General features: G+C 41.1%; 1 protein-coding gene across 1 annotated transcript in view; it reads right to left on the bottom strand.

The window, feature by feature from the left end:
• Nucleotides 1-1,710: 1,710 nt before the first annotated feature.
• The window catches only part of tspan18b (tetraspanin 18b), a 35,507-nt gene continuing 22,308 nt past the window's right edge, over nt 1,711-14,909 (bottom strand). Inside the window, exons 3-9 of the mRNA XM_080475621.1 lie at nt 7,721-7,816; nt 6,415-6,609; nt 6,029-6,103; nt 5,270-5,368; nt 4,845-5,021; nt 4,060-4,143; nt 1,711-2,611 (exon numbers count right to left, since the gene is read on the bottom strand). Of these exons, the coding sequence (XP_080331747.1) occupies nt 2,564-2,611; nt 4,060-4,143; nt 4,845-5,021; nt 5,270-5,368; nt 6,029-6,103; nt 6,415-6,609; nt 7,721-7,816 (774 nt within the window). The 3' untranslated portion in view covers nt 1,711-2,563. The remainder of the gene's footprint in view (nt 2,612-4,059; nt 4,144-4,844; nt 5,022-5,269; nt 5,369-6,028; nt 6,104-6,414; nt 6,610-7,720; nt 7,817-14,909) is intronic.

The raw sequence follows: 14,909 nt of genomic DNA, 5'->3' as shown, positions 1-14,909 counted from the left end.
CCTCATTGGCTTCAGTGACGCTAAAACTGTTGTATGAAGACCACCAATGATACGCCAGCGCTCTCTACTGGTAGGAGGAGGAATGCCAAAAATATTCTATCATAAACTGTCATATTAATAAAACAGTATAAAACTTAGAATAGAATTATCTTAAAACTGGACATGCATATTTAATTTACCTTGCCTTAATTGTTTATTGAAATATCAGTCCGCTATGTCTACTTTGTGTATTTATACATGATTAGGTATGTGTTAAACTGTATGTGAGATGATAAACACCAGTTTAATTGTTTTTTATAATGCACATTAAGATGAAACATGTCTATTTTGTGATTGTCTCATAGTTGATCTGGTAAGCCTTTATTACCGTGAGTTCAGGTTGATCTTAGTGATGGAACGTGATGGTTCAACATTTTTTTGGGGTGGTCCAAACTGTAAAAAGTTCAAGAACCATAATTATAACTCAAACGTTTGAGTTATATTAGCGTCTACGGGGCCACCATAGTGTCGGCTCACCACCTGCAGGAAGGTTCCTAATCGGTGCGATGTGATCTGGGTGACAGTGCTCAGACTGTCACCCCCGCGACCCGGAAACGGATAAGCGGAATACAATGGATGGATGGATGGAAGGGCCACCATCGTGCATGCTCGTGAGATGGTGTTTTGGTGCTGGAATGCCGACAGTGGCTGGATATGAGAACATGTTGTGCACCTAACTTCACCATGTTAGTTCACCAGCTAAACAGCACCATGCAGGTACATAGTAGTTTTGCAGCAGGGTTGAATTAGATTGAAAGTTCTTTATTTATAAACGGCCAGTGCTTTTTAATGAACATTCTCTGAAACCAACCATCAATCTACTGACAGCTGCTAATCCTGTGCTACAAACCTGATTAAGTTTGCACCAATAGGATGTTACAAGAATGACTGAGGAATATGTGTAAAAAAACAAAAAAAACAACAACTTACATTTTCTTCTTCCCCCACACAACAAACGGGTCATGTGAGTGCTAACACAGGAAAATCCTTAAATGGTGATGTTAATCACTTATCTGTTAGAAATGTGTCTTCCATTCATGTACTTCCTTTGTGTTCTACACTGATTGACAACTTTGTGAATTTGAGTTCATTTCCTTTCAGCGGTTTCACTGCTGAAAACTGTTGCTTTGAATTGTTCTTATTTATTTCCCTTTCCATTTGTTTACCTTTGATGTTGTAAACTATCTGCTGAAGCAGCAGCAATGGATCAATTCTACATGACTTTTGAAACCATATTATATTTTGTCATTGTCACTGTGTGTTCACATTTATCTTTTCCCTCCAGAAAAGGAGAAATCAATACACTAAGGCTCTTTGGAGAGATTGATTTCTTTAACAACAATAACACCATATATGGATGCCTGTGGCATTTTGTTATGCTTTGGCTCATCAGTAGATGAAACCAACACCACCCATCTTTCTTTGTTCAATTCTTCAACTGTTGGAATGCAAAGAATGATTATATGTAGTGGAGAAATGCATTAATCATCTAGGTAGAATGTGTACTTAATGTATTTTATCTTGTGCAACCTAGAAAAACACGAGTCTTAGTTCAGAGATGTGTAAAGAAAACCATACAAAACCTTGCTGCTGTCATGTATTATACAGTATATCAATTTGTGATTAAAACATATGACAGGGTGCAAACAACTTGAAAAAATACACAAGATAATCATTTAAAATGCCATTTATGTCACTGACTTTTCAAGAATCTAATACAAATGCATACACATACATTTCACCACCTAAAACAACATTGAACCACTAATGCATTGAACACCACCATACAAACAGAAAAAGGAAGTAAAGTCGTTGGCTTTCAAGCTTGGGAGGGTTCAGGGGGAGACACACACTCACATGCTCTCAAACTAGTTCACACACATTCATAAAGACCATCCAGTTTGTGTGTCTGTGTGTGTAAACACACACACACACACTCGCACAGACACACACTCAGTCTCACAGAGCTTATATGATACAGCATTGAAGAAGTGTGTCTGTAAAAAAAGTGAAGGGAGTTTTGTTACAGTATGTCGTATACAGTATGGAGAGGGAAACAACCAGAGTGTACATGAAACACAGTTTGTACAGTTAAGCCAACTTTACATAATATAAATATTCTTCATCCAAAAGTCAGTGCAGAGCCTTCTGCTCAGGCGTCGCATGGTCCTCGATCTCGGTCCACGTTACACCCAGTCTGTGTTAGACCTGGTCCACAAATTACTTGGTTCCACTTTACACACAAATCTTACATCAGCTTTGCCTGATTTGATCTCTCACTCGCTCAACAGTTTGTGCGTGTGTCTACGTGTTGTGTTTTCTTTCTTTTTTTTTTTTTGTTGCCACCCAGTACCTCAAAAGTCCAGCTGTGAAGTACAAGAGTTTGTTTTTTCTAACAGTTAGCCAATAGAAAAAAGAGATCCACAAATCTACAAATGTCCTTTTTTTTTTTTTCTTTTCTCCTGAATTCCCTTTTTTTCTTTGTTTAAAAAAAAAAAAAAAAAAGTTCACAGAGGGAACAGCTCTACTGGATCCCTCTGAAGAGACACATCGCAAAAACCATGGCAAAAAGCTGAAAAATGGGAATAAGAAACAGAAGAGAAAAGGGAAAACAATTATTGCACAGAAATAGACAGATCAATCAAAATTGTTACAAATAACAAAAGGTGGTAAGCAACACCATCCATAAGGATTTGACTTGTGTACTTCATATAACTATAACTCCTTGTAATCAAGAAAACTGAAAACTATGAGAAAGTGGAGAAATAGAATTTTGCGTCCATATCGTCACTAAGATAGCTCCCAGGTTTTCTGCAGTACAACTCTCACATTACAATCAAGATTGAAACAAATGGGGGACACACTAGTTATACACTTCTCAGTACTGTCAAAAACACACAGTAATACTGAATACCTGCCAGATATTGAAAGTTCACGTTATTTTGGGAAAAAGGGCAGAGGCAACTCTTTTTTAAATTGACAATTCTACAGCTATTATATCAAAATGAATCCAGTCTATCTCATGGTGAACGGGTTGAACAAAGCTGCACACAATGTACCCACCCAGTGAATTTAAATATTCTAAAGTCTAAGTTTAGATTTTTTTTTCCCCCACAAAAGTGCCTGCATTAAGATTTATTCTTCTGGCAAGACGAGGCACTGGGGTATTTCCATAACTTTTGCATAAATGCAGGAGACACGTTTTTCTTTTTTCTTATGTGTTTTGTAACGTGTAATCTTATAGTAGGCATATTGTCTAAGTATAAATACACTGTATTGAAGTGTAGTCTATTTCAAGCGCAGGTATGGACATTAGGCAGTTGAAGTACAGAATTACAAGTACTCACATTAGTGGAATTACATAGTATTTTTGGGTACTTGCACTTTCACGAGTTTATACCCCCACAGTAAGAAATAAAAGTCAAACCTTTAAAACTGCATTTTGATGTACAATTACTTCATTGTTTTACTGGATGAACTTTTGAAAAATAAAAATAATTCTATTGCAAATATTTATTTGCAAAACAAATTGACAATAAGGTATTTTCACACACTTCACTGTTTTCCATGAGAAATGAGGTGAGCATAGGTATTTGTAAAGGTAAATTGAAAATTGCAACTGGATTCCAACTACTGACGTCATAATTGTAAAGAAATAATGTAAAGAAACAAAAAAGGAACCGAATACAGTATATTTTCAGGAGTCATAAAATACTTTAACAACAGTACTTTAAGTAAATTAGTATAACTTAATCAATGAAACTGTAGTTGTAATGCGTAAAAAGGTTTCTCTTTCCAACACTACAAAAAAAATTGTATTTCTGTAAAAAAGGAGAGAAGCAGTAAACGGCGTAGACGTAGAGCGCCATCTTTTACCACTAGATGGCGATCTTGTGATACAAATAAGGAAATGTAATGCAGGCAAATGTAATGCAGAATTGCACATTTCTGAAATGAATATTCACACCAAAAGAGCAGGAACCCCCCCCCCCCCCCCCCCCGCATATTTTAAAATCTTACCTCAATGGTTAGCACCACGATGGCCAGAGCTCCAGCCACATAGATGTACAGTTCGAAGTAGTCCACCACAGCAGAGTAACATCCCTGTCGACACACAAAGACTTGACGCTCAACAGACAATCAATTGGCTATAAACATGTAGAATTACTGAGACAATTAAAGTAACATCGCGGCTTTAATTGAGTGCGGCTGTGAACAAAGGCCCGGCTGACTGAGTGGGAAGCAGGGCCTCCAGCCTCACTGCTTTTTAATGAGAGTTCTTTGTGTGAATGAACAGAAAGAGGTACACACACATGCTGTGGATATCTCTTATTGTTCCAGAGGCATGAAAAACAACAGGTGGAGAGTGCAGTAAAAACCTCTTCCTATCAGCTTTCACTGTAATTACACTGAAGACTTGTTTTGTGGGTGTGCATGTATGCAACTGTGAAGCACATCTAATTTTCCCATATTCATACACTTATTATCCTCTATTTTTGCACACAGTAAGCCCCACTAAAATTGCAATTTAACCATGAACACACACTTTCACACACACACACACACACACACTCACACACACAGATGAATATATACGCCAGCGTCCTCATGCCATGCCACATATTAAGATGGTCTCCAATGACACCCAAAACGCAGAAGAGCACTAATCAGCCATGGAGGAGGCAGCTAGTCCCTGGACGTCACACCTCAACTGTCTTCTGCTCTAATTATGCCTGGAGGTGCTTTCGAAGGAGGGACTCATAGAGAAGGAGAGAGAGGTTGATATGGTGGATGTCAGGAGTTACCTTGTTATTGCGGAACATCATATTGCCTGATAAGCACTGCTCCTGGCTGATATAGGCCAGCTCCCCGGTCTGACTGGCAGGCTGGCAGCAGGCTTCTGGCACCACATGATTCTGGTTGATCAGCCTGAACAGGCTGTCCTTAAAATCCTCTGGGCTGTTCACCCCACAGCAGTCAAACTGAAGGGAAGAGAGGAGAGAATGGAGGAAGAAGCTGAGTGCCTTTTTGTGCACTGGCCTGTGGTCCACTGTGTGCATGCACCAATCCAGCATGAATATTGACCTAAATGTCTTAGATTTATCTATAAAATATAGTCCCTTGACGTTCAGGCGTTAAACCTCGGCGCTTCCATAGACTGTTGGTGAAAGGGATGAGTTGGTAAAAGCTCCAAAGTGCAAGTTCTCTGCAATGTGTGCTGTGGCCTTACTGTAGTCATGATGGCGTTCCATGTCGAGGTGAAGACATCACTGTTGTTGTAGCCCTGGTAGTGCCTTTTCAGCTCCTTTGTGAAGTACTCTCTGGTCAGCTAAAGCAACAGCCAATGAGAGCACAGGTTAGTGTAACCACAGAGATTATATCCATCAGATAACAACACTGAAAAATGGGTTAAATGGGACTCTAACAGTTTTACACATCAAAGTCTGTTTACACATCCTTGATAGTACTACTGCATGTGAGAAAAATGCATAAATATTTTTGAGGCACCAAAGGAAAACACAAAAGGAAGTCTTGTGAACCCCCTTGAGTGGTGTAACTTCAGGCAAGATTGGGATTAAAGAAGAAATTGATTTGTAAAAAAAAAAAATGGACTGTAGAGTTTGAGATATGGCGTTCAACACCAGCCTTCTATAAATAGTATCTCCACTTTAGGCATGTAGGGCAAAATCAACTGCTCAATATGGAAGCAAATTGTTGATCGTCACAATGCATTGTGGGTAATGTGGATGACTTTTCAACAAAGAAAAGTGATATCTACTATATCAGATTTGATCCTTGAGAATATAAAAAATTAAAAACTTAAATAATGCAGGAATAAAATGTTGCCAAAATCAACATAAGCATCATTTTAGACAACGAGCATATTCAGAAATGTTTTGAGAAGAGTCGAGGTATAGGTGAAGTTTTGACACCCAGCTATACTGGACATCTCTGATGAAAGCTTGAGTGAAGACTGAAGGAAACTTACATGCTCCCGGAAGATAAAAGCCAGGATGGCAGCAGCCAGTTCTGCTAAGAAGATGAGGAGGATGAGCATGAAGAACTGCAGTAAGACAAAAGCAAAAAAAAAAGAAGGGGGGGGGGGGGGGGGTAAAGTGTAAGACCGGGCACGACAAGGTGGAAAAGTGTCTTAAAAAAAATGGTATGTCCGTCTTTAAGAATCACATTTGGGTTGTGCTCGCTTCACTCAGCATCAAATATGCATGAGGCTTGAGGCACATAGAGGGACGTTTTGCTCCTTTGGCTTTCTGTTTCAAACACAGCAGTCCAAAATCCAACACACATCATAATCGACACACATACTCAAACAAGAGCCGTAACAGGGCTACGTCTCAAATTTGCCGGTTGACTCACAAAAAGGAGCAGACACTTGTTTTCACGGATGGCTCCACAGCAGCCCAGGAAGCCCAGGAGGAAGAGCATTCCTCCCATCCCCAAAATGATGTAGACACCGGTGAACAGCAAGGGGTTGGCCGCTACAATTTCCCTGAACCCTGTAGGGTCCACCAGCACCCACACTCCCACTCCCAGGAGGAAAGAGCCCCCCAGCTGGTAGAGGAAGGAAAAAGAGCATGAAAGTTAGACAAAACAGAAACCCACTGCTGTTATAAACATAAATCAGAACACAGGAGATAGCGTGGCAGACAGAAAACCTTCAATAGGAGGTCATAGAGAAGTCTATTGTTTCTTTCCACTGGCAACATGCTGCTAATGCAGATTTTTAAAGGGTTTACAGTGAAGGTAGAGGGTGACATAAAAAGTGGCTATTTACAGTGCAACAATGCTTTAGTAGAGGTGTGGGCTGAGATAGCTACACTACATCAACCCACCCCCAACCTGCTAAAGAAATGTACACCGCAGCAGCTTCCATCCCATCCTCCCTTTCACTAAAACCCTATCTGCAGCCACCGTGAGGTGACTCATGTGATTAAGAAGAAATGGCACCGAGGTAGGGGGAAGATATCCGAGCCTCCAACAATTCATACCACAATCCCCTTCTTCCTGTCACGAGGTTGAGGACCTTGGCTTGTGCAAATGAACACCACTTCAGCTAAGAGAGGTTGTACCATGACGAGAGGAAGCAGCCATTTCAAAAGCTCTGGGGTTTAAGAATGCTGTTTGAGTTACGTGAGTGTGAAATGGCCAGAGACACACACACACACACACAGACATACACAAAAGCTGTAGAAAAAGAGAGGCCGTTAGTGAGAGATGCTAACAGCCAAGTTCACTCTGTGCTCCGTCGGTTTTGCATTATTACCCCGGCCTTGAACAACCTCAACGAGAGTAGAGTCTCTAAATGGTTTGGTTGCGCTTAATAAAGCAGGAAAAGAGATAAACCTTATTATGACCCTCCCCCTCTTTACGAGTTCAGACTAACAGGATTACTCTTGATTGTCTGATCAAGACTGATAAACTAAGGTGCCAGTCACCAGCTCCACATGGCACTGTGTGCCTCAGATGTGTGTCAGCAGACTAAAATTTAATCAAAAGAGAATTTGATAGAATCAAGATTGCCTCATCTAATGAAATGCAAATGTGGATCCATTAGCCAGTCCGGCAGGGAGTAGGCAGAAGCCCATCTTAAATCACTAGATTGAAAGTAACTTCAGAGATGGCCAGATTAAGTTTCTTTGAGCTTGAGATGAAAAATACTTACAAAGATGAGGAAATTGAAGACAAACATGAGGTACTTGATGCAGCTGAGACAATCCCCCTCCATGGTTGTCCCTCGCGCTGAAGCCTCTCCCTGCCCCTGAAAGACAACAACAGAAAACACTTGATGAATCCTTCCAACTGTTCTCAGTATTCCCATTTTCGGCATCCAGGATCAACATGAAGTGTAAACTGCCAAAAACATTATATTCTGCCAAAATCTGCACAGATTTTAATGAGTTCTGCCACATACATACACACAGAGCTGTCAGTTGATTTGGTAAAATTCCAGATGTAGATCCTTGTATTATCCCTTTCGGCAGACTTAAGTTCCACAGCAATCCCCGAGTAACTAAAAGTTTGGGTGTCAACCAAACATTTATTATACACTCCATAACCACGTGATCTAATTTTAAAAATGTGCTTTCACTGTCAGATGGCCAGAATCCCCTTAAGCATCACTTCATGTCTTTGGATAAATGCTGTCCCTGAGTTCAGTGGTTGTCTATCCCAGAACATTTTAAGGATATGAGACCTGACAGTGGCTCCTCGTGCATTGACCGACAAGAGGTGCCCTTTACTGTGGGAGCTTCTCTTTCTTCTTAATGTAATGAGAGGCATGAGCCCTGTGCTATCTCCAGCCAACCTCATGTCTTACATAAACACACTTTCCCTGATGAAGGTCTGTCCTAGAGGCACTCCTGGTTAATGAATAACACCTCTCTTGCATTAGGACACAATACTGGTGCCTCAGTATCTGTACCCTTGTGCATCTATATATAAATGCGATGCAACACAAAGCCTGCGTTGAAGCAAATGTTTAACCTTTTAAACTGCAAATGAACACGAATTTCCCCTCAGGGAGGACAAGAACTGTCATCTCGACATGGTCTGCAAAAAAGTGAAGTGGAAACAATCTTTGGGGCAGCCATAATTGCAGTCTGAGTCTCTCTCAGTGAAAGGAGAAAATTAATTATTTGGCAGAAACGAGCCGCCACTCTTTGCTTTGTACTTGTGATTAATAATTTGCTCTACCAGTGATAGCCAGGATTGAGGCAGGCTAACAAGCGGATTAAAAAATGATTTCTCGAAGGAGTTGTAAATACGTTTGAACAATGACACACTGCCACCTCTAAATTGAAAAGAAGAGAAAAAGGTAAAAAAAAAAAGAAAAAAAAAAAAGAATTCCCTTTACCTCTTTTGTCTGTACTTCTGTCTGCGGCACGTTTGCCAGACATAATCTCATAATCTGCAGGCAGTCTTACCGTGGACTTCTTAGACTGATCTCTCTTCTTCTCTGAGACAGTAATGAAGTTGGGGTTATGATCGATGACAGGTTTGATTCCTGTCCGTCTTTGAAGGGGCTTTGCTGTCACTCAAATGTAATTCTACCTTGACCCTTTTGCCCCCATCCAGCACAGGATCGACTCACTGATTTCCATTTTCATGTGAGATACACCACACCTCCCCAGAAACCTCTTCTGGACACACGCACAGTTAAACTGCTGCAATTATTTTACACAGAAGTATAGCGATTGTGTGAAAAATTAAGTTCAGAAACCCAGATCTTTTTCGATTTTCCTTTTATAATAGCATGCTTGAACTGGTTTGTTTTTCGTTCTGCTCCTAATTTTAACATGCCGTGAGCTGCGGAGAAAGAACGCTTTTTTCATCTCATTGTAGGCTTGCTTAAGTTGCCGTGACAATAAAATTGAACAATACTAAAGATATGAGGGCAGTCTTTGTCTGCTGTGGGGGTGAGTTAACATGAAATGAGAACTTTTCCGTTCCTCACTAACCGGAGGGCTTATTATATTTTCCTTTCCTCCCTTCCTCCCTAGACCCAGGAAATTGATTTAAAGCTATAGTTAAACACTTTCTGTAAATCATAATGATATGGTTAGGTATTGATTATCCTCCGAGTGGTACACCGAGAACACCCAACAGCCTCATAACCTGAGCTGGGTTTTAATTAACCCCTCCCTTTCCTAAGCCCCATCGAAGGGCCTAATGAGGCCACAGGAGGTCTTAATTGAGATTTGCATACATTACAGACTCCCAGAAAAAGCCCCAGAAATGGCCTGTTCTCATCCCTCCCGCTCGCCACTGTCAATCCCAGGCCCCTATGAAGTGTGCAAACTGTATTTAATGGCGCAGGGGATGAGGAAGAGGAATGAAGAGGGGGAGGAAGGGTAGGCTGGAAAAACTCTCAGGGCACAGCTCGCTTCTTATTCTCCAAACAAAATGTCTGATTCCTTTTCCAGCTTCACCCATTTACTCTTTGCTCTCAACTCGGGGTCAAACTAACTGTCAGATCTGGAGCCAATTTTCTTTAATGCATTAAAATGCATTGAACGCTTAAGAATAAAATGGGCTTTACTGTGCAGTCCTAGCCAGGCTCCAAAATAACAAGCCTATGGTGCAAACCGGCACAGTATAAATCAAACTGCCACTGAGACCCCGGAGAAAGTGCAGAGTAAACAAACTGGTCTTTCCCATAACTCCCATGGGATTGCACATTCTCATCGATCACAGTCCAGCTGTAGAGATCACACCACTAATACTCTGCAGTAAGTATTATGTAGACAAGGTCCACACTCCAAGAGGTACAGGCTCACAACAACTTTGAAAAATAGTTATTAGAATAAACGCAGGTCCTCGTCAGGTGTGTTCCATTGCTAAGCAAGCGCAGTGTTAAAATAAGCAGTTGTAGGGTGTTGTGTTTGTACAGAAAAAGCACCCATTATAAACAAACATGACACATTCACAATGTGCCTTTCAGACAATGTGTTGGCTTGCTGAAGAATTGCATGTCCCCAATGTGACAATCTAAGTGGCAGTCTTTGCCCCGAGGTATCCAGTAAATGCCAAATCTGTCTAAGTCTACCAAGTCTTTTGTTTCCGACATAGTAAGATGGCAAATGGCACAGAAATTCCATTGTTTACTTGTGGTTAAGAAGACTCAGCTGCGAAGCTCAGCATGGTTGAGTTGGACGGTGTAAAAATGAGAAGTGATCCTAAATAAACTGTACAGTATCAACAGAAGTCAGAGCCCTGTAATGAGGACAAACCACATTCTTCTCAGTATGACTGTGAAGAATACTGAGACACAGCTACAGGCATTTTTTCATGCTTAACTCTTGAAACCAGAGGTGTGTTTGGTCGACATCTACACAATCAACCATTACGGTTGTGTCAACTCACTGTAATTAAAAGATAAGGAAGACAGAGACCCACAATGAAATGGCCTCATAATATAAATAGTACACCCTTGGGTGGGTCTCCTTGAAGATGTCACGTTTCAGAACGATTAATAAAGTGAGGCCATATTCCCTGTAGCTCCGCTAGCCACCGCCCTGGATAAATGGCATCAGAATGACAAGGACACTGTCTGCTTCTTGCCACATTGTCGCCATCCGCATAACCAGCCAGTTCACTTCATCTTGAGCATGAGCCTGCATAACAAATATTCATTAATGATGAAACCCTCTTGAGAATAAAAGGAGTGAAGCTTGACCCCTCTAAATGCCATTGACCCTCTAAATGATCTCCTGTAATCGAACCCTGGGGATGGCACATTTGTCCTGAGACTCTGCCACGCAGCTGGAGCAGGTGTGTCTCACCGGTTCCTGGAAGCCGCTCTGTGAATGCACTAATACTCTGACAATGACACTAAGGGACCACACACATGCCACATCACCTTTTATCTCAATTAAAAAAACATTTTCATATTTCTCCGTGACTTCCTAAATCAGCCACAGCAAGTAAACACCACAGAATCCAAATATAAGACACTCTCCTCTGGCAGGATTCCCTGGAGGCCCACCATGTCCCTTAATGAACCTCCAATTAGAAGAAAATGAGCCCTGGGCTCTGCTGTCACACGGAGTGGCTTTGAAGTGTACTGAATGCTAAGCAGCTATAGCACTGTATGCTACTTTGGATCGCACATATCTTGCAGACAACAGGGAACAACCAGAGAGAGAAAGTGTACAAATGTAGCTCAAAGGCAACATGGCGCACAGTGTGTGTGGGTGTAGCTCCCACTGAGAGCGCAGGAACTCAGCCTGGTTAGGAAGTTTGGCAAAAACTGTTGAGCTCTAGCGAAGGTCTTATTGCTGGCGAGATGTTCAGGTCCATGCTTATAAATAGTTTACCCCCAGGAAAGTCCAGCTTAATGAGTTTTCAGAGTACCCATAGTTAATGTATGATTGGTGAACATTATCAGTTTCCACACATTATGAGCAATTCTATAGTTTGCAACCAAAAGCAGAGGGGTCTCTGAAGAATAACTCCATCTCGGAAGCCATTTATCATATTATTCCACTGTTCCCATACGTGCAGTGAATGGAAAACAGTTCCTATCTGAGCCTGTGTGTGGTGCTCTTCTGCCCCATGCATTTTGGGATGATACTACGTGAATCCCAGATGGCAGAAGTCCTCTGACCAGGCAGCTGACACACTCCTGAACAACAGGCTGATTAACTCGAGAAGACTCCTAGAGTGAACAAATGCACAGTCAGAAACATACTGACCATGTGTTGTCAACATCACTGCAGGCCACATTCCTGACATCCCAACTGGGAACACATCCAGCTTTCTGTTCAGTACCAACAGTTGCACATACTCCTACAGTGAAATCAATTCTGCAGCTCCCCAGATTAGAAAGGTCGGACGGGGGAAGGGCACTGATAACTTCCTCAGAGTTAACTTGTGCAGGAGACATGTGATTGAGATGAGCAAATTTTGGCTCTCATTGAACAAGTGTGTGTGTGTGTGTGTGTGTGTGTGTGTGTGTGTGTGTGTGTGTGTGTGTGTGTGTGTGTGTGTGTGTGTGTGTGTGTGTGTGTGTGTGTGCGTGTGTGTTTGAACCTCCCCCTCTTCCAGCAAAGACTCCCACTTAATTCTTTCGGCACTTCTATCTGTGTGAGTGAAGATACAAACTGGCTACGTGGAAACAGATCAATAGCAGACCCAGGCGCATGGTCAATGATGCATTGATCCCCGGGAGTTCCAACTCTAAGAGCACTGGTTTTCAGGGAGTAAGGGCATGTGGTAGCAGCACACATTGAACACATAAACACTTCTACACCGCCGCCTGTTAGGACTCAGAACGGGCTTTTCCCATGCAGTGCTTTGGAGGATAACACATTGCCTTCAGGGGCTTTCCACGAAAACGACTTATAACTTAATTCTTCACAATTACTTGAACAAAAGAAAGGGAATTATTTCCTCCGCAGTTCTGCGTCAGACATTTTGCCCTATTTTTTTCCATACGGTGTTGTTCTAAAAGTTACTTTAATATTAAACTTTTACAAAATAAGTATCAGTTACAGGAAGTAGAATCACGAGAAGTTTGAAAAATCCAATCAATGATCCCACAAATAATTTTAACCAACAATTGACCCTCAGGCAACAGACATTTAAAATGTTGCTACTGTTTGCATTGGAGCGGGATTTGGATATAGCTAAAGTCAAGGTTGTCATTATGCCACAGATGGCATCTGCAAAAAAAAAAAAAACACTTGCGAAGCGAACAAAACTTTTAGCCTTTAGGGCAAACTGAACAAGGTCACTTTGGAGCAAAAACATACACAGAGGGACAAAGACTGGAAGGCACAAGTGTATTAAATTAAGACAAATTACAAAAGTTTTGAATAATATTTGTTTAATGACTCCAACACATTATTTTGTCGAATCTGTTTTTAGCGTATGCTGAAATCGTTCCAGCCCTTCAAAAAGCACGGGTCTGGGGTGAGAGCGGCTTTTGTCTGCAGGAGGAGTGTTTGGCATCTCCACTTTGCACTAGTTCCTGTTAGAAAACAAAGGGGAGCAGAGCCTTGCACTTTACGATTTTGGGGGGGGGGGGGGCACCTTGGCCATTTGTCTAATGAGCAGTCAGTCACATGCTGTTGCAAGGCCATATGTTCGTTAGAATGCAGCTGGTCCCCCTGTGTCAAAAGCCTAAAAGCTGCTCTGTTTTCTTCTTTTTGCGTCCATGTAGATCACATGCACGCACACGCGCACGCACACACACACACACACACACTTCACGAAATGAAAAAAAAAAATAAGAAGCAAACACAACAGAGTAACCTACTTTGAGTTACAGGCTCGGGTATCAAGCACGATGCAAAGATCAAAACAAAGCCTGGAGGATAAAGCGTGTCGTGTGAATGTTTGTGTTTTTTGTGGGAGCAACGGATGAAAGACAAAACCACATATATCTAGGCCCCCACTGCAAATAGGATTTTCATCGAAGTACGCCAAAAGTGTGTTAATGTCTCTGCATGTGCAACACAGTAGTGAAATCATGATCTTTTATTGAGCCCTGCGATTTACTGAAACAGAAGCACCAGAAACCGTATGTGACTGTTATTGTAACGATCTGATAATAAGATGATGTCATTCCTAAGTGCTTGAGACAGACCATGAGTATTTTAATTCAAAAGTTTGTTGAAAATGTCAGAGTTTTGCCATTTAACAAAAGTGAAAACATTTCAAGTGTTATGTAGAATTTAATCACACAGTGCAATCTTACTGACAAGTGAAGTTTACCCAACTGCGACTGTGAATGTAAACACGTCTGTTTGCTGATGCTGATGAGATTATTTACAAAACAGCTGTGGGCTTTGAGGTGGAGCGGTCAGACAGGAGAACAGTGGGTTTTCAGATTAGGGGAGGATACACAGCCTGAACTCCCTCAAATTCAAATTGAACCTCTTATTTAAACTAGCATGTCTCTGTAATCGCTCTGTAATTTCTTTCCACTTTTCATTCCACTGTCAGTGATAATGTCATTGCTACTTGCTTTTATTGTATTTATTGGTTTTCCCCCTTAAAACACAAGCTTTTGTAACTGCATTTGGGTAGAATTAGAAGAAAAGGCACTAAAAAGCTGAGAAAAATAAAAAGAATTGTAGTAAAACAAATCCACTATCCACTATTGTTGCATTGAGAAGAATAATTGGCTTGTATTTTATATTGGAAAACTGGGAATTGTCAGCATAAAAACATTGCTGTTCTTTCAAAACAGTGGGAGTCAAAAGTGAAAAAACTCCTTTAAAATGTATTTTAGGTCTGTGGTTATTCTTTCATTTTATTGGAGCATGCATTTGCTGATTTGATTTGACTCTTGACATTTCATATAGTTTTTTTTGGTTTCATATAAGCCAAACCAATACTGAAAAGTA

The sequence above is a fragment of the Lipophrys pholis genome (genome assembly GCF_963383615.2).
Source record: "Lipophrys pholis genome assembly, chromosome: 11".
Taxonomy (NCBI): Eukaryota; Metazoa; Chordata; class Actinopteri; order Blenniiformes; family Blenniidae; genus Lipophrys; species Lipophrys pholis.
This window is presented reverse-complemented; position numbering and strand designations above follow the sequence as displayed.